At 33.3% G+C, this 19,696-nt stretch overlaps 2 protein-coding genes across 2 annotated transcripts; both read right to left on the bottom strand.

Moving 5' to 3' along the window:
• Nucleotides 1-192: 192 nt before the first annotated feature.
• Nucleotides 193-4,840, bottom strand: LOC137808383 (sulfite exporter TauE/SafE family protein 3-like). Its single transcript, XM_068609458.1, has 12 exons — nt 4,363-4,840; nt 4,095-4,254; nt 3,735-3,935; nt 3,311-3,375; nt 3,186-3,225; nt 2,531-2,592; nt 2,353-2,439; nt 2,092-2,142; nt 1,400-1,624; nt 1,210-1,303; nt 657-797; nt 193-545 (listed from the first exon to the last, which is right to left on the bottom strand). The coding sequence occupies exons 1-12, from the start codon at nt 4,567-4,569 to the stop codon at nt 463-465; spliced, it is 1,416 nt and encodes a 471-aa protein (XP_068465559.1). The 5' UTR covers nt 4,570-4,840; the 3' UTR covers nt 193-462.
• Nucleotides 4,841-8,182: 3,342 nt separating this feature from the next.
• LOC137808382 (proline-rich receptor-like protein kinase PERK4) lies at nt 8,183-11,903 on the bottom strand. The gene is made up of 9 exons (XM_068609457.1): nt 11,769-11,903; nt 11,176-11,679; nt 10,514-11,095; nt 10,212-10,298; nt 10,044-10,114; nt 9,853-9,929; nt 9,592-9,736; nt 9,145-9,306; nt 8,183-8,781 (listed from the first exon to the last, which is right to left on the bottom strand). The coding sequence occupies exons 2-9, from the start codon at nt 11,582-11,584 to the stop codon at nt 8,548-8,550; spliced, it is 1,767 nt and encodes a 588-aa protein (XP_068465558.1). The 5' UTR covers nt 11,585-11,679; nt 11,769-11,903; the 3' UTR covers nt 8,183-8,547.
• Between the last annotated feature and the right edge of the window lie 7,793 nt (nt 11,904-19,696).

The raw sequence follows: 19,696 nt of genomic DNA, 5'->3' as shown, positions 1-19,696 counted from the left end.
ATATATTGGAGCTGCAGCATTGCACTTGATTTCTTGACACAAAATGTCATGCACATCTTTTTACATACATACAAATACTTTTCGTTCACTCTCACTACCTCCCCAATGATGGAAAAACGTTTGGACAAAGTGATAAAAAAATTGGTGCATCTATTATGTGAAGTATTAATACTCTTTTAGATTGAATACAACTTAGAGGGAAAAACCATTTATTTACTTGAATGTAAAGAAACAATAATGCTACACACTTTCTTCTAATACATTTTTCATATTAATTAAAATTTATAAAAGATTACAAAAACATGAATGAATTCAAGGATAAAACCCATATAATCTCTTGATTTTTATTAAATTTCAACTACTAATAAAAAAATGTGTTTAGAAGGAAGTGTGTTCCTAGAATGTCTCACAAGGCATAAAATCTATAGAGAATTTCCACTTCTCTACAGAGGCAAAATAGAGCTAAGATTTATGGCAGATATTTGCAAACCCCATATACTCATTATTCTCTATCTTCTCAACCATGTTCTCAATTCCCACTCCACCTGTGATACCCAAAAAGAGAAAGTAAGTATGTTTGAATAATAAACCAATGAACAAAAGGCATAATAATAGAATAGAATGCCAAAACTTCCAATTAAAATCATGGAGAGTACCTAAACTGATTGCGCTCAAAAAAATGGTGAAAGCTAGAACAAAGATGATGATGGATGCTCGTCCGAAGATAGCAATTATCTTTCTCACCACATGCTGACCAGTTAACGCAGCTATGGTTGCAATCAAAATAAAGTAAGAAGCTGCATATCCACCCCCATCCCATAAGAAGAAGGACATTAGTACCTTTCACAAATCACCTCTTCAAATACTAAACAAAAAACCAAATAAATAAAAAATCTAAGTCTAGTGCAACTAACGTATCTTTATTCTTTGGGATAGCTTTTTGTTCCCCTTTCCTAAAAAATGACACATGGTTTAAGAGTAACATTCTCCTTCATGTTTCTTCAATTTTTTAGGTGTCATTTCCTGTTAAAGGGGATTTGGATACTTATTTGTGGTGGGTGATCTTTATTTCAATTCGAAATTAAAGAAAGGAGATAGCAAAGTACATTATTGGCTTTAGTTGGAGTTTCTCCATTATCTTTTCTGAAATCTGCTACACATTGACTATTCAGGAATGATTTTATTTAGTTATAGTTTTTTGCTTCTTACCATAGGGAACTGGGAAGCGTTCTAGAAGATAGTATTGTACCACTGACATGGAGGAAGAAAAAACCATAGCAAAAGTTGATGTAGCACTAGCAACCTGCCACAGAGGACACATGCATAAAGGCTATATTTTCATGTCTGATTGTTCTGGGAAATCTCAAGAGTAGTAAATGCTCAAGAAGGGATGATGTACCTGAGGAGGAATTCCCAACTCCAGAAAGAGTGGCCCTAAAATGAAGCCACCACCAAGACCAAGCAGTCCACTAACTATACCAGCTATTATTCCACAAGAACAGTAAAGGCAGATCTTGTGAAGCTTCTTCCAATCTGTAATTTCCTTTTCCTTTGATGCAATCACTCTAGTTCCATTGCACAAGCATATGGCTTCATAAAGCGTAACAGAGACTGCAATAGGCACCTTAAAGTGACAAATAGGCAAGCCAAAGTTCATTTAGACCATATGGAGAAATCTTATTATACAACTTTCAGCAAAGATGTGAACTTCAGCTTAAGAAATCAGCCCTTACACACATACATGCATACTATATATCATCATTTTCTTTTATATCTGTTGCCAATAAAGTTAAGAGAAAATTTCCTATAGATTATCTTGATTCAGGTTGTCATGTCTTCTTTCTTGGTAGTCATTTGATAGTTTGTAGTAAATTAGTAATTTACTTCGCCAACAGTTTTCAATTCATTTGTCAACTACCTCCTTCATGCAAACGTCTTTGTTACCAATTCTACAGTTGTAGCCCCAATACAAATTTGTCTTTCTCTAATGGGTTTGTTAACTTATCCAAACTGGTGTACGAAGTACACAACTAGAGATAATAGCGGAAGCCCACACACACACAATTATTTGCTGAAATATAGAATGTTTACCTGCAGAGAATTTAGAACCCAGTACAGTATGGAGCAAGTTTTGCTGTATGTCTGCATTGAAACAAATATAAGGTGCATATTCAATAAACATATAGCGTTTTCTTAGATTAAGCTTTTATCACTTAGCCAAACCCGCAGTCTCAAGCAAGGATTTTGAACCAATGACCTTTTGCTTCAGATTGAGTACATAAATTTCAAAACCCACAACTGCATGCACGTGACTGAATTAGAAAATCAAACCAAATATAAAAAGTTAACTACCTTAATAATCTGGACAATGAGAAAAGCCACCCAGACATAGACAAGGACTAATAATTCTTTCCAGTAGATGTTCTTTAGTAAAGGGACCTGCACACCAGAATTTAACACAACTTTTAAGGCTAAATAAAACTTCAATAAAGTTCCTGTGAGGAATGCCTTGAATGGCCACTGGAATCACCTTCTCATCTCGTGGATCAGTCAAACCAGCTGGTAGTGGCTTATAGTGTTCGTCAGAATCATCTGCATTAAGGGGTAGGGGCAATGGTGTTTCAATAGTAATATTAGAGAGATTTTTTACTAGATTTTTCAAATGATACTTATGAACTAAAAAGATAGCCAGTTCATAATTCTTTTGTGTAATGAATATCAGTTTGTCTTAAGTTTTCAATAATTTGTTCTCCCAAATGAAGTTGTACAGAATCATTTTCCTTATATTTCCTTAAGTTGTACGAATCACAAAACCTAGTTGTAATGAAACTCAAATGAAGTTGTACTTATGATGTTCAAAATAGTAGTGAAAAAAAAAATAGGAGTCCCTGTTCTCTGTAATTATGCATTCTCTATCCATTTAAATCCTGAAAGGTAAAACCAAAAGAGAAAAGAAACCAAATTTCTCCCCTATTACAAATTTGTAACACTGATTTCGTGCCTAAAATAGGTCCTATAAGGTGAAAAAGAATATTTTCATAAACTCTGATCTGATAAATCTTATTATCTCTATTTTTTTCAGCATTATGCTTTTTTTGCTTCTTGTAGTTTCAGATTTTGCAGTAGTCTTTTACGTAGTTGCGAAAGTTTCTCTATATTTTATAGGAACGTTTGCAGGGACTTACATTCAGGAGGAGAATCTGATTCCAGCATCTTAGCTGCTTCCTGAAATTTCCGTAGCATAATCATCTTGATATCAAGTAGAAAACAATAGAGCTTCAGAATTTTTAAAGTGAAAAGGTAAGTTTACCTTCTTCATAAGTGTTTCCTTTTTCCATGTATCTATGCCTTTGAACAAAGCTTTGGTAGATGTAGCTACAACCAATTAGTTTCATTAGAAATCAGACAAGTTATAGTAACATATTCATTCAGAATAGAACAGGAAATAAATCATGTCGTGTGTTATGTAGCATAAGCTGGTTCATAAATTTTAAAAAACAAAACCTTGTAACATGTTTCTTTTTTCTCTAGAAAGTTTCATTTTTTTTTCGGTAAAAAGAAAGTTTCACTTTTAAGATCCTGAAAATAGAATTCTTAAATGAAGGAATCTACACAGAAACACAGACACAGCAGAGCAGTTTCAGAAGAAAGAAAGCACCCGCACAGATTTTTGAGACTGCCCCAAGATAACTTAATTAATTTAGAAGGTTGTGGTTATGGCAAGTGAATATTACCAATAAATAAGATGATAAGCAAAACCGTCACCATCCAATCAGCAAACATGACATTAAATGCAACTCCAATGCTTATTCCTAGCATTAGCATAGGCTGGAAGAGCAAAGCCAGATCATAATCTATAACTGGCAAGTCTAGTGTTGGGTGTCTAAACCTCAGGTTGTAATATACAGTTGATACCGCTGCTCCCATAATCATACCTGTAATTGCGAAATCATAACAGTTAAGCATCCAATGAATACAAACACACGAATTTAGTCTCCTTCTTAAGTTTTATAGATCAATAAGAAGAGGTTTAAGACCCCTTTAAGTATGGCCATACTTGTGGAAGAGTAAAGTGAATAGAGCAATATACTAACACTTAGAAATGGCAGTGGAAGACTTAGCATCAAAGCCTATGATCAAAGTGAGCATTGGGATAAAAATTCCTCCACCTCCAACCCCACCTACGCTACCCAACGCAGCTCCAAAAAATCCAACAACTGACCCTACCACAATTCTCCAACCAAACTTCATCTCCTGCATTCAGACCAACATGCCAATACCATGAAACAAATAAGTAACTACAAACATATATAACCTGGATCCAAAGATTGACTCGTGTGAAAATGTGTTTGATAAACTCACAGGCCAAACACGGTCTTTGGAAGGATCTCCTCCATCGTTCCAAAAGAAATCGATTATGCTAAACAAAACTCCTTCTCTTTCTGTGGCAGCTAAACTCTCATGGTTTTGGTCTTTCAAAACTCTTTCTGCTGAACTCACATTGTAGGCCATAATAAGGCTCCACGAGAGCAGCCATATTGCGGTTGCTGCTGCTCTTGAAAAGGCCATGTGTGGATGGTGCAATGTTGAAAGAGTAATAGGATGAATGCTACACTTCTCTCTCTCTCTCCCAACGTGTTTTCTTTTTTTCTGTGGTTATTTTTTTATGCTGGTTCTACAAGTATGGTTGATGGAGGAAACTACGAAAGGTAAGGACTAAGGACATTCTCTCCCTCTTTTATGACCAAGTGAAAGTCACTATTTATCCTTGCCTAGCTCCTTCATGTCTTCTCTAATTGCATCGATTCTAAAAGATTCTCTTCACAATGCTGTTTTGTATGTACCCGTCTTAATGAACCACATTATTAGTAATATTTTGCCTGACACTCATTTTCCTTTTTTCTAACTTTTATCTGTTATCTGTTGCAATTTCATTAACTTACAATTTTTTTACATTCTCATATAAACATTATTATTATTGAATAAAAAATTATTTCATATAACAATTATTTTAATATCATTACATCTTTTACAGAACCGTAATTCCAGAATACATTTTTTCATTAACATTACATATAAATTTAAAATCATTTCAATTCAATTTGTTATAAAATATAAAAATATTTAGAGTTAAACCAGATGATTATGAGTTATAAACCCTGAAATCATATTAGATTTCAGTTTACAATCATGAAGTTGTTCAGCTGCAACTCTGCCACAAATTTGATTGCTGAAACACTATTACTTGCAACTTTCTTTACGGAAATTTTTTTTTATACATACATTTTAAGTGATTACGAGATTTCATATCATAAATACCGTTGCACGTCAAAAGTTTGAAAACAAAAAAAAAAAGTCAAATCGTGGTAATTTGGAATTAAGATGAATCCTCTCTGGTCAAACAATAACCCAAACATTTTGTTCCAATGTTACATCTGAAGCAAATTGAAGAAAAATGAATATGAAGAAAGAAACATTGGAGAATATCCACGAGATGACAATGATATAATTATCAAAATCACAACACAGTACTTTCATGGGAGCAAGACGTTGAAGGAAGCTTCATGAAAGAAGTGAAGCACTCAACTATGAAGCTTCATGGTAATTTCATTTGCTTTCAGCTTTGGTTTATCGTTTATTGACTTGCATCGCAAAACACCAACAGAAACAAAAAACAAATAAAATAGACTCAAACTATATATTCTCTTTCCTCTGATTGGGTGGTTAGGGGAGGATCGTTAAATGGCTTTTTCTTTCCACAGCTTTCCATGAATCCTGCAAACAACTTGCAAGATGAAATAACCGTAGTCAAGCTCCTAAGGAACTTTCTTTCCCAATTATTGTATTATGAATCCCCTCACCCCAATAAATTATTTTATTGGTTACAAAAGGATAGTGAATGGGTATTTGCTCTAGTCCAAAATAGAAATTTAAAAAAGATACCAGATTGATTAGATGAGGAATGGTGTTAAAATAATTGTAAGTGGTGACAATTTCCTAAATATTTTAATATATATTATATTGATTTCAACTTAATCGATTTAAATAATATATATCACTGATAATGTGATAGAATCATTGTAAAATGTAGCATATAAAATGATAAAAAATTTAAAATTTATTTTACATGGAATTCTGCGCTGTAACCACAAAATATGTATTGATTTGAGTTTTGAATGGGGCATTCTTTGAAGTTTTGTGCAATTTATAAAATACAATATACATACATAAAATTTGATTTGATCCTACCATTATATATCCTCTTGCGAATATGCAGTATAGACATGTGGCAATTCAAAAGAAGAAACAAGTCATCACTGCAAAGTATGCACTTTGTATAGACATGTGGCAATTCAGAATGAGAAACAAGTCATCATGTGATGTGATGTGACACTTGTGCATAGGTTGCTGAAAAAGGAGTCATGCATAGTTTCACCTCGACTACAACCAAGGCAACAAGGAGTAGTGCATCATCCATGACCACCATTAATATCTCTTTGTATTTTGAATACAAAAGCACTTGCATTAATATGGTTTAAAAGTCCAAAACACATTCTTAAAGAAGACATGTCTTAAGTTACCTACTTTCCTTAAAGTTCACAACTTCATGACTCTTAATCCGCATGAAAAGTATTGTATGAATACTTTTAATTGTCATAGAGATTGTTAGGTTCTCTAGTGAACAGATTCCATACACTCTACTTAAAACCCATGTTTGGATAAATAACACTGGAGAGATGAGGAAACAAAGAGTATATTGTAAAATTGGATACAAGATAATACACAAACGGCAATATAGGAAAGTATGTTGATTGCATGACTATTCTATTTACATGAAAAATGACACAAAACAGAATGACAACAATACATAACAGGGGATTAACATAGGAAGCAACCTATGTGCTATGTGGGGTATTAGTGAGGAGTTTGTTAGTCAATTATTTCTACTTGTAAGATAGCTTGCAGGATATGGAACATATGTAATAGGTGGTCTAATATTAGCACAACTCATCATAATATCATAATACATTATGATAGTTAAAAATAGAATCTGGAAATATATGTAGATGGAAGTAATATTGTATTTTTGAATATGCGAAATAGATACTTACATACTCTAGAACTGTGTGTTCTTTTGCCAATCTTTCAAGTGGCAACCAAAGTGCAGAACGAAAGAAATATGTAAAATGCATGAGATGATGTGGATGGACAATTTACTCTGCTTAAAATCTATATTTCAAGTAAATTTTTTATAAAAAATACATGGGCTAAAACATACTATTTGTTCTATAATATATTTTCTTTAATAGAAAAACAATAATATTTTTTAGTTGTTATAGTCACTAAAAAAAGATTTGGTATTATTATTAAATGGTTTCTAAGGTATCTAATTAGAAATCAAATTTTTTTTACCAAATTTAAAATCTAAATAATTTGTAGTTAAAACCTTAGTAACTAATTAGATATAATTTAAAAAATATTTAACAATATAATAGAAACTAATTTAAAAATCAATGTTTTTTTTTCTAAAATTGTCTCTAATTTAATCACTAATTAATTTTGATCTCTAAACTTAATTTCTAATCGATGATTTTCTATATAATTTTGTTCAGGGTAGCTCTTTAGGTACAATACACACTTTATTTTTCCCTGTAGGGTATTTATCTTAGATTTGTATCCTTTGTGGATACGTATATAAAAATATCATATATAATGGGAAAACTACCAAACATATGAATTTTTATTGCATTTGCTCCTCTTTATGTAATAATTAATTAATTATATGAACATTAATTATAGTTTGAAAGTGCATTTATAATATTTACTATAGTTGTAGATTTTGACTATATGAGCCTAAATAGTTTAATTGTCATTTATACATATACATCAAAGTAAATTGGGCTTAGAATAGGTGGGAATAAACTCTTTTTTTTCTTTAAAAAAAGTTTGAAATAAACATGATTTATTATATCTTAAAGTGTGACAGTTAAATTCACGAGTAACAGAATTTGGATCTGCAACAGAAAATTATGAATAACATAATAAATATTATAGACTAGTTCTTATCATTTTTAAATAACTAATTAATTACATTTATAACCACCAACAATAATGTGGGTTAACACAAATCTTTCCAGTTATACCTAAATGGACCTTTTACCAATCTCTAAAAAAATGCATATAATGTCAAATCAGAAGATAAATCAAGAATTAAAAGAATGTTACATTAATAGAGCCTCATAAGGTGCATCTCAAACATACTAATAGGGTCACAAAACCAAATCATTCATTCCCCATTTCCTATATAGTATGAGATCCCACTTCACATATACACCAACGAAATAGATAAAAATAACAACCCCAGTGGTAAAAAATTGTTTATCTATTTTTTTACCCTCTTAATGCGCTTGAGAACTACTTCTGGTATTGTGACTTGATATTAGAGAAAATTTAAGAATGCGACTCAATTATGTGACGAGGGTGACCCAAAGTTAGCAGAGAATTGTGCCGTTTTGATTGAGTATTCAAAACTTGGGTTTGAGGTTTCTAATGATAAGCCATCTCCTTACTGGAAAGCTCACCACTGTCATTAAATTCTTGGCTCGACATTATTGCCTGTCTGAACTTAATCATATCAGCATTGTATTGCATGGTATCATATTCTGAGCTTCCAGATGAAGAAATGAAAGCACTGCTATTCCCATTCCCATTCCCATTCCCTGCAAGTTTCGTTTCTTTCAAGTCTTCCAATGACACATCTCCTTCCAGCGCTCTCACAATCTGCCCATAGTTAACTCATACTTATATTAAATGAATAAATATAAAGTCACACCACTATAACTTTCATCATGTAAAATTCTGCATGCATGTCCACCAAAACTATCATTTTTCTAAAACAATCTGTCATTGAATTCCCAAGTATATAAATGACAAAACCCCCACATCACATCATATTGTTTTCAATGGCAATTGCAGTATTGCTGTGGTGCAACTATCCACAACGACAAAACCCTAAACCCTAAAAAGAAAACAAAATTTTAAACCCAAGAGACATTTAGAATCATGGTAATGAATTTTCTGTCAAATTCTACATATTTAGTCACATATGGCAATAATTAAGATAATCTCTGTGTATATATATACCTGGCTCATTTTTGAACGCTTCCTAGCCGAATGACGAATGCTTGCAGCTGCGCAAGCTGCCATTCTTGTCATTTCCTGGGTATTGTAGTTGCCTTCCAAAAATGGATCCACCAACCCTCCAAAGTTGCCATCCTCCAATCCTTTATTCAGGAGTGGTCGAGCCTGCTCGTTACATATAGAGTTTCTTATTCACTTTTGGATTGAAAAAATAGTTGTAGGGAAATATGGACGAACTTGAAAACCAAACTATATACTTTTGGGAGACTAATTCACTCTCTCTCTCTCTCTCTCTCTCTCTCTCTCTATATATATATATATATATATATATATATATATATATCTGAAATCTCCTCCCTAAGATAGAGAGTAAAAGATAGAAATGTATATATTTATGTTGTTTTGGTAATTCTAAGTATTGTAGATAGAAATGTAATATAGAGTACTAACCCAATCCACTAAACTGTCCTCCATGACATTTGACGAATCTACAGGCCGTTTCCCGGTTATGAGTTCCAATAGCATGACCCCAAATGAGAAAACATCAGACTTCTCTGTCAATTTTCCACTTGATGCGTATTCTGGGGCCAAGTACCTATTTTAATATGCAAAATTAGAACATTCAGTTGGACTAATTGATGAATATTATGATTAGTTATGCCACTTGCTTTTATAGTAGGACAAATATTAGAGCACGAAGTGGAGAATTACCCGAATGTTCCCATGACACGAGTTGAGACATGTGTATTATTATCAGAAGTCAACTTTGCGAGTCCAAAATCAGACACCTGATCAAGATGGACATTGTAGTGTAAACTTACTCATGTGTAATATGTGTGATATAGGGTTAAGAAATAGTAAATACATAGACTTCATATAAAAAAAATGTAGATATGAGAAACCTTTGCTTCAAAACTATCATCAAGAAGAACGTTAGAAGCTTTAATGTCACGATGGATGATGCGAGGGCTACCTGAGTTCATTTGTAAAAGTAGCAAATATGAGAATGATAATGAAGCAAAATAAAATAAAATTATGATAGGTAGAAGAAATTGAAATCTGATGCTTACAATCTTCATGAAGGTATGCAAGCCCTTTGGCAGATCCCATTGCAATTCGCATTCTAGAAGGCCAATCCATGGTAGGCATACCTTTTCCTGTGACCATCAAATCATAAGCTATATTACTATTCATTCTTTCCTACTCGCTTACGTATACGATAAATGCTACTAACATATTTTGTTTAACAGTCTTAAATACATTATTATTAGTTATTAAAATGTATTAAATATGACAATGTTCGTAGCACCTACAGAGTTGATATATAGAAAGATAAAAATAGAAGAGTTAAAAGCATAAATAATATTGTTACCATGAAGGTGATGTTCCAAAGTTGAGTTGGGAACAAATTCATAGACCAACATTCTTTGGCCTCCACAAATGCAATATCCAACAAGTGACACAAGATGACGATGATGAACTCGACTAATGATGTCAATCTCAGCTTGGAACTCGCGTTCTCCTTGTCCACTACCTGCTTTTAGACTCTTAACAGCCACTTCCTTTCCATTAGGTAAAACTCCCTTATGGACATAGCCAAAGCCACCTTGTCCAATAATCTGGTCATTGGCAAATCCTTTGGTGGCAGCTGCTAGCTCCTCATAAGTGAAGGTACCACCCTTGAGTGTGAGAGAAAGGCCTGGCGATGTGGAACCCATTCCCACTGAGTAATTAGAGCTCATATCACCACTGCTCATTTGGGGATGGGATGTACCCCAGCCACCACCACCACCACCACCACTAGGAGGAGCCATTCCCATTCCCATTTGCATCCCCATTCCCATCTGCATCCCCATCCCTTGTTGTTGAACCCTCACCACATGGTCATTCCCGAGAGGACCAGGTCCTTGTTGCCAATTAGGGAGAGAATTTTGCCCAGTGTTGTAATAATTGCCTGCAAATTATTTTAGACCCCTTTGAGACAATGCAATGATATGTATGTGAATACCAACCACATTTGAATTAAAATGTCACCTTTTCCTTTAGAAGGAGATGCGTAGTAGTACTTCTTCTGCTTTCGCTTCTTCCTTCTGCAACACCAAACAAAACACACAATGATCAACACGAGAAGGACAAACCCAACTCCAATCCCAGCTCCCAATGCTGCTTTATCGGTGCCACCATTGTCTTTCTCTGTACTCGACATCTTTTCATGCGACAGCGCTTTGTGCGTCTCTTTGGCTGAAGGAGTGGACGAAGACGACGATGATGATGAGGAACCCTTTGAATTATCGGGCGTGGCATTGTTGGGCGTGGCATTGTCGGGCGTGGCATTGTTGGGCGTGGCATTGTCGGGAGTGGCGTTATCGGGGGTGGCGTCATCGGGGGTGGCGTTATCGGGTGTGTTGTTATGAGGAGCGGATTTCTTATCTGGGGAAGACATTAGTCCTCTGGGTTCCGGCTAAATGGTATACGTTGAAAACCACGTCTGCCGGAACACCAGATTTTCCCCTACTTTTTTCTCACAATGGTTGAGCCCTGTGAAGAAGCAAAGAGATTTCAAAGTTAAACGAAAGAAATGAGAAAATGGTGTGGGAACAGAGAAATGATAATAGAATTGTTAGTACCTGGAAGGATTATCAAAAGAAACGAAATGGAAGAAACTATTGCGTTGGAGAGGAAGTGGTAATACAAAAGGAACCAATTACCGTTGGTTCCTTGGGATCCTCAATGGCCTCCTACAAAGGAGGGCCTTTGCGCCACCTCTTACTTAGCTTAAGTCATTTATAGATTTACCATTTTCTGACTGGTCTTTATTTCATCATCAACACCCATTATTTCCTTTTATCATCCATCTTTCATCACCAATATTAACCACAAATATACCTTTCTCATCCTCCCCACCCCTCCAAATATTCAATTACAAATAACCCTCCATGACATTTTTCTTCTCTATTTATTTTGCATGCGTTGTTTGCGTAAATAAACACTATAATGGAACATTGTTTTACCTGTCATATTATATATAATTACGAACGTTAATTATTAAATTTACAAATGAGTGGTTAAACGAAGAAAAAAGTACTCCTGTAATTTGGTATACGGAGTGCCAAATACCATACTATATGAAGATGATGTTTTTTATGGTATTCATTCTATTGCGTAGGTTTCTATTGCCCTAAAAGAAATTTGGTTTGATAACATGGCAGTGTAAGAGGATGTGTATGTTACCGTCTGCGAGACATAAACCTACTTTGTGGAAGGACATCTTTTCTTATTTCTATCATTTTGTGTTGAAGATGCTTCAGCAGAATTAATGGTTTAACAATTTCAACTCTACACATATTAACTAACTTCAACTCATGTTACAAAAATGTTAAATTCTTCTTTTCTAACAAACATTTACTTATTTACTGAGATTTAATAAAAATCACAGATTTTGATGAGTTTTTTTCTCCTAATTTTGTTTTTTAATACCCAATTTATAAAACGTGTGTTTAAAATAGTGTGCTAAAAAGATTCTTCTTAACAAGTTATATATCAATTTTAAAATAATTGGTATTTTTTACTAATATACTATTATAATAATTTTTAAATAACAATAAAAACACATATATTCACCAATAAAAAGAATAAATGAAGACACGTGTAAGAAAATATATTTTCTCGGTCTTTTTAGTATTAACGATTAATCCCTTTGTCATGACTAAATTGAGTGAGGTTTGGCTTAGTTAATGATGATCATGTTTTTGGAGTGGGCTGAATCAATCCAACATCTGTTTTTTGAGTGTAAATATGCGTATTAAGTCTGGAATAGCTGCTTTAGATGGGTTAAAATTTTGTATGTTAAACATAAGGACTTAAAAAGTCACTTTGAGAGTTTTTATTTGGCTAATTTAGCTCTTGTCAAAATCTTATTTGAAAAGGAATTTGGACAGTAATTGTATGGAGTATTTGGAATCATAGTAATACAATTGTTTGCAAGCAAGGTTAAATGGACATGGAGGAAATTTTTCATATGACATAATTGAAAACTTGGTTATGGTTAAAATATAGGATGAAGTCCTTTACGCATTTTTAAAGTGGTATATGAATACTATACACTGCATTAAAATCTGTAATTGAAAAGGCAGATGCGTTGAGAGGAAAACAACTAATCCCCCATATACAGAAACTGGTGGTGCAGCCTGGTTAAGTAGTTACAAAATGTTGGATGAGTTACTGCAACAACATAAAGCTAGGATGGGAAGGGTGATATAAGGATGAATAATTCCCCTGCAGATGAAGATAGAGAGGCACTAAAAGTAGATGTTCAGTTTGGATGGTTAATTGTTTTATAGTTGTGAAAAGGGTGGTGGCAATGCAGGTCAATTTGCAACAAAACTATAAAACAACTTAAATATGCTTTCAATACTGGTGCAAAATTGGGCAGGGATTATGTTGGATTATATCTCACGCTTTTCTATGTGTTTTTTTATTAAATATATTTTGAAGTACTTTAACCAAAATAACTTGGTCTTAGTTAGAGGATAGGAGGTGTTATATAGAGGGTGAGAGGAACGCCATGCTAAGATGGAGAACCTATCTTATTGTATATTATTAGAAAGGTGATTTTGTTTTTTAGTTGTGTAGAAAGAAGCAATGTTAAAGAGCATGTTGCAGGATTATTGAGAAGTGTTGTCCGTGTTGAATAATTGATCAGTGATGGGTCACCAAAGATAATGACTATTTAACCCCGTGTTATATTCACTTTAAATGACGGCTAAGGTAAAAGCCGTTGTTATAGACCCTCCTAACTCAACACACATGGTGCCCTAAAACGGTGGTGAAGAGAAGTGGAGGGCTCATGACAGCGGCGACGGTGGCTAGTAATGGCGAATAGAGGCACAACCTTGTGCGTGAAGGCAACGGTGGTGAAGAGAAGCGGTAGGCTCACGGCAGGAGCGACAACGGCTAGCAGCGGTGAATGGAGGCACAAGAATACCAACAGTGAAAACAACGGTTGTAAACAATGAAGAAACAAATAAGAGAAACAAAAAAAAAACAAATAAGCAATGGAGGATTCTGGAATGAGTGAATGAAAGAAACTTACAAAAACAAAGAGCTCGAAGATAAAGAAGAAGAAGAGAGAGCATGAAGGCAAAGAAGGGACAAGCGCGAGAAGATAGAGGAAATACGAAAGCGTAAGTGACACGCTACGAATTACGGTAATAAAATACCAAAGCGCTTGGTCTACAAAGACGGCTATTTCAATAGCCGCCATTTTACACTCGTTTTAATTTCAAAAATGTCATTGCGTTTTGATGGACGACATTTGGTAATAAAAGCGTTGTGAATCTATTGTCGTAAATGGGCCTTTTTGCACTAGTGTAAAACCACACTTATACCCCACTTAAAATAACCAAAATAAATAGGGGTCCAAAAAACCAGTGCCTAGATATTTTACGAAACAAAAGGAGTATCAGATAGTGAATGCTAATATGTGGTTGACGATAAAAGATAACCATACACCCAAATGGCAATTCCTCTAAGCCCCATGTGAGCCACAATAGACTACCATTGTATCCATGTTTGTCAGAGTGGTTAATCCTTCATTTGAGGCAGCTGCAAGTCATGTTTGATGCAAAAGAGTAGTAAGGATTGAGTTCTTGAGATAGGAAAGGTAGACGCTTATGTCATTTATTGTACCTTCACACCTACATTTGAGAGACAGAAAGAAACCCAACCACCAATCCAAAAAGTATATTTGTGACATGTGTGATTTAGCTTTGAAAGAAAACTTTGTTTACCTTAATCATTACAAACTACCCTTCCCTTCCCCTCCTTCCCTATGTTATCACTAGTGCAGAAACATAAAACAAATGCGGTTGTTTTGAATTTATAAATGCGGCTTTATAACCGCATTTGATCAACACGCACTTGTAAATCAAAAAATATAAATGCGGCTATATAGTCGCATTTATAAATACCATTTACAAGTGCGGTTATTTGCTTTAACCGCACTTGTATATGCCGAATCATTAAAAAAAATTAAAAATTTTAAAACATCGTCAATCTTGTGTGAAGCCAAGATTGATGAAGAGTCACGGGAGCGAACAACGGTGGCGGCAGCAGAAGCGACGACGGACAGGGAAGCAGCAACGGAGCAAACCAAAAAATCCACAAGAAACCACGAAGACAATGAAAGAGTGCTTCGAGATCACTAATGCAAGGAAAAAAACATATATAAGAAAAACGAAAAAACATTTATGCATATATTTGTGAAGATGAAGAGGAAAAAAGAGAGTTCAAGAAACTTACATTGCACAAATGGAATGCAGATGCAGTAGAAGGAGACGAACTCAGAGTGCAAACGCGAAACGAAGGCAAAGACGATAAATAAAGTTTGAAATTGTGTGTGGCGCGCTTCAAAATTTAAGGTAAAAAAGGATTTACGAATGCGGTTAAATGTAAAACCGCATTCGTAAATCAAAGAATTTTGATTTACGAATGCGGTTATTCAAATAACCGCATTCGTAAATCAAAATAATTTCAAAAATGCCACCGCGTTTTTTTCGAAAGCGGGTAGCGCAAAAGCCGCACTAAATAAAGCGTATCCTTTTCTTCTTTTTGCACTAGTGTATGTTATTTCTTCACATTTTGTATACACGTTCTAAACCATACACCAATCAGAATATGAGAAAGAAACTATAGGGATTTTATTTGTTATTGATAACTTTTTACGGCAAGTGCACCGTGTTGTCAGAAGTAATAATGTGTCCCTAAGGACGGATATCGAACCCACAAAGAACAGTTGAATATTCAAGTGAAAGATTCACTAAATAATAAACAGAATAATAAAAGTTTTGTTAAGAGTTGTTATGATGACAAGAATTAACAAGAAAATAAGTCAAAAAGTTTGTTGCTTCAAATGGAAAAATAGGAATTGAGTTTCATCTTTCTCACTCTTTTGCATTTTGATTAGCATGACAATATTGTGCCATTTGATTGATATTGATGTCTGTGTAAAAATTATTTATATCGATTCCTCGCATATAAAATTATTAAGATGCTTCCTAAATATCGATTACTCGCATATTTATAAAAACAACTTATCATTAAGATTAGACGTTGATAGCAATTAACATTTCATGTCTATTCCTAGCACTCAAATATGTTAAGTATTATTGTTTAGGTCAGAACCATAAAAATATTTTTCAGTCATATTTAAGATTTTAGATCATGGTAAACCAAACATTATAAATAAAACAATAATACCAATCACCAATCAAGAACAAAATATTGTATTTAGATATCACCTCAATATACATAAGAGTTTGAAAAGATTATTCCCAAACCTAAAGGGTAGAACTAACCATATATGATGATTGTTACAAGCAGAGAAAGCAAGAAAAGAATATTTCGGATGTTTCTTCTTGACCACTGTCTCCTCTAATGTTTCTCACACCTCTTATTCTCCAAATTGGGATACAATTCACTCTATGTTGTTTTCCTCTCAATCTTTCACACTAGGTTTGAGTCAAAAAGCCCCCTTTTTAACCTAATTTGCTAGGGTTAGGTGACTTCTTGAGTCACGTTGATGAGCTTGTTGCTTAAAACATAAAAAGACTCAATGTTTCTGGCGCTTTATCGCTCAAGCAAGAAATAGCTTGCTTGAGCGAGTAAAGCGTCAATTTTTCTATGGCTTCTGGAGCATTCTCGCTCAAGTGAGAACAGGCTCGCTTGAGCGAGATTCCCTGTTGCTGAGTTGGGTTTTTTTTTATTTTGTGCGTTTCGAGGCCTTCCAGCTTTCTCCTTTTAGCTTATATCATTCCTCTTTAGCCCAATCATCTTTATTCTTCCCTAGAAACCTGAATTTAACACCAAATTTGGGAATAAAATGTTTTTATTCAAATAAAGATCATAAAATATGTAAAAAGGTAAAAAATCATAAATTATGAATTATTTTATATGTAATTTAACAATTAATACTCATAAGTGCCTATATTTTAATATGAAATATTACTTAAATTAGGCACTTATCAATTATCCAAAGCCATGATTTCAATTGTGGTCCCCCAAAGATTTCCTCTCCTTTAACTGTTCCATTGTTGAACATGACTCTGTTACTTTGTTCCCAAACTTCTCTCACCATTGCCATCCATATGACTTTCCAAAACTTGTTTTCAGATTTGGTTAAATCTACCAAAACAAAGTGATAAAAATTATGTTCAACCTGTTTATGGGCCACATTAGAGACCCCTATCCATTTATGGAAGAGGTTCCATACTACCTCTGCTCCTTTACATTGAAAGAAGAGGTGGCTAACATACTCATTTTTCAGGCCATACATCACACAACATAAAGGGGGAACAAGTACAACTATGTGCCTAAGGTTATCCCTTGTAGCCACATTATTGAGGCTCAATCTCCACAATGGATGTAATATTCAAATTCCATATCATAAGAAGAAAAGGTGAACTAACCCTCCTAGAGTTTCTATTAGAACTCTCAAATGTTGATCTTACAGTATAACACATGTGTTGATCCGGTTTAGGGTTTCATTACCTAATTTCCAAGTAATATTTCTATTAAACCAACCTCCTTTATCTCCTACTCCACACACCTTCTTCATGTCCTGCCACCATGAAGATTAGTGAGTTATATTTTCACTAATATTGATTTGTCTCTAGTCCCCATACTTAGACTTAAGTATTTATATACATTACCGGCTTTGCTCTTGCATTACTCTCCATTTCCATTTTCCTAGAAAAGTTGCATTAAATTTATGGATATCTTTAGCAACCAAACCTCCCTTCTATTTTAACTTTTATATATATATATAATCTTCCTACCATCTTGAATAACCTTTTTTGGGGTTTTGAAAAAAGGTAAAAGGAAAACCAAAGTTTTGATATTGCAGACTTGATTAAACTATTCCTTCTTGTAAATATGAGAAATGTCTACCTTTCCATCTATTAAACTTTTTCTTATTTTTTTTAAGCATGTCCCACATTTTTACTCTCCTAAAGTTTCCTCCTACAGATAATTAAATGGAATAGTCATCCTTTTATAGTTTAAACTTTAGAAGAGCCTTTAAGTCAAAACCTCATGTCTTGTGTTTTGTTTCTCTAATGTTATTTTGTTTATTTATTTATTGTGAGGTTTTCTCTTCTAAGATTGTGATTAAATCTCTATAGTTAGGGTTTGATATTCTTATTTCCCTTTTATTTTATTTATTTTATTTATTTTATTTTATTATGTTAATTTTCTTGGCTTAATAAGATTTTATTTTCAAAACTTGGATATATACTCAAATTATAGTCAAAATCAACATTTATTGTTAAATCTCGTGTTCTTGATTATATAAATAACATATTATTGATCTTCTTTACCTTGCTACTCGTTGGTTTATTGGTAGGATTAATAGATAGCTCCTCGGGCTTTTGAGTGTGAGTGTAGAGTTTTATAAGCTAAAAATATTGTTATAATGATAGTTTATCAACACAAAGCCTCAAATATGGTCACAGAGTTTAAAATGTAAAAATTATTGATATGATGATAGCCATACAACCCCTCAAACATAAGCATAGGTATAGGTTTAATAAGTTAAACAAATTTGATGATAATGTTGAAACCTTAGACAACTTAAATCCGGTGCAGAAAATTTTGATGATAACAAATACTAAATGATATAAACACATGTTTTATTCTTATGAATCTTCTGAGTGTTTTATGTTAATTGAAATCTATCCAACCGTGAAATATATTAGATTGTCCAGTATTAGTAATAGCACTCAATTGCTTATGGTTAAATGAAAACACATAACCAAAGTTGTAACCACAAATATGTTTTAAAGATAACATGAAAAGGTATTTTTAGTAACAATGAAACTATATATTACGTTTTAGTTGCAATAAGTTTTATATAGAAAGTTATATTTTACAACGTTCATTTTATAACATTAGAAAGCAAAAACAAAATAACCATGATACGCTGTTAAAATGCAATTCATGATCTTGTATTTATTTGTGTTTGAATTGTTTCCTTACAAAGAGAATTCAAAAGCTCCCATGACACCCTTCAGTGTTTTGTTGCCTTCGAGCTTTGTAAGAAATGTGTGCTGTAAACATGGATTTTCAACAATGTTAACTACTTTTGTTAAACTTTATGTTTTATTTAGTGTAACTCTATTAATTAGGTGAGGTGGATAAAAGTGATTTACTCTTAATTAATTTGAGGTCATCACCTTCAATGGGTCGAGCAACAAAACTCTTAGCGACACAATCCATACTTTCCTCATTACCAATCTCGGGAGGATTGGATGAAACACTTTATTTAGGAATCAATGGACCAGATTTCATAAACAATTATACTATTTATATTAATTATAATTATAAGATCCAGTTTTAATATTAATTACAATATTTAATATTACAATAATTATAATATTTAATATTAATACTAATTACAATATTTAATATTAAATTAATTATGATATTTAATATTAATTAAAATATTTAATTAAAATATTTAATATTAATATTAATTATAATATTTAATAGTAATATTAAT

The sequence above is a fragment of the Phaseolus vulgaris genome, chromosome 3, assembly GCF_000499845.2.
Source record: "Phaseolus vulgaris cultivar G19833 chromosome 3, P. vulgaris v2.0, whole genome shotgun sequence".
Lineage (NCBI taxonomy): Eukaryota > Viridiplantae > Streptophyta > Magnoliopsida > Fabales > Fabaceae > Phaseolus > Phaseolus vulgaris.
The sequence above is the reverse complement of the archived record's forward strand: the minus strand, read 5'-3'. Positions and strand labels throughout refer to the sequence as shown.

Excerpts from the sequence above, each read along its gene's own strand:
- LOC137808383 (XM_068609458.1), bottom strand. The coding sequence starts at position 4,569 with ATGGCCTTTTCAAGAGCAGCAGCAACCGCAATATGGCTGCTCTCGTGG. Across the intron at positions 3,376-3,734 it reads GCTTATCATCTTATTTATTG|CTACATCTACCAAAGCTTTG; the intron begins GTAATATTCACT and ends AATTGGTTGTAG. Across the intron at positions 2,143-2,352 it reads TCATTGTCCAGATTATTAAG|ACATACAGCAAAACTTGCTC; the intron begins GTAGTTAACTTT and ends GTTTCAATGCAG.
- LOC137808382 (XM_068609457.1), bottom strand. The coding sequence starts at position 11,584 with ATGTCTTCCCCAGATAAGAAATCCGCTCCTCATAACAACACACCCGAT. Across the intron at positions 10,115-10,211 it reads TGCATACCTTCATGAAGATT|GTAGCCCTCGCATCATCCAT; the intron begins GTAAGCATCAGA and ends AAATGAACTCAG. Across the intron at positions 9,307-9,591 it reads AGGACAGTTTAGTGGATTGG|GCTCGACCACTCCTGAATAA; the intron begins GTTAGTACTCTA and ends TGTAACGAGCAG.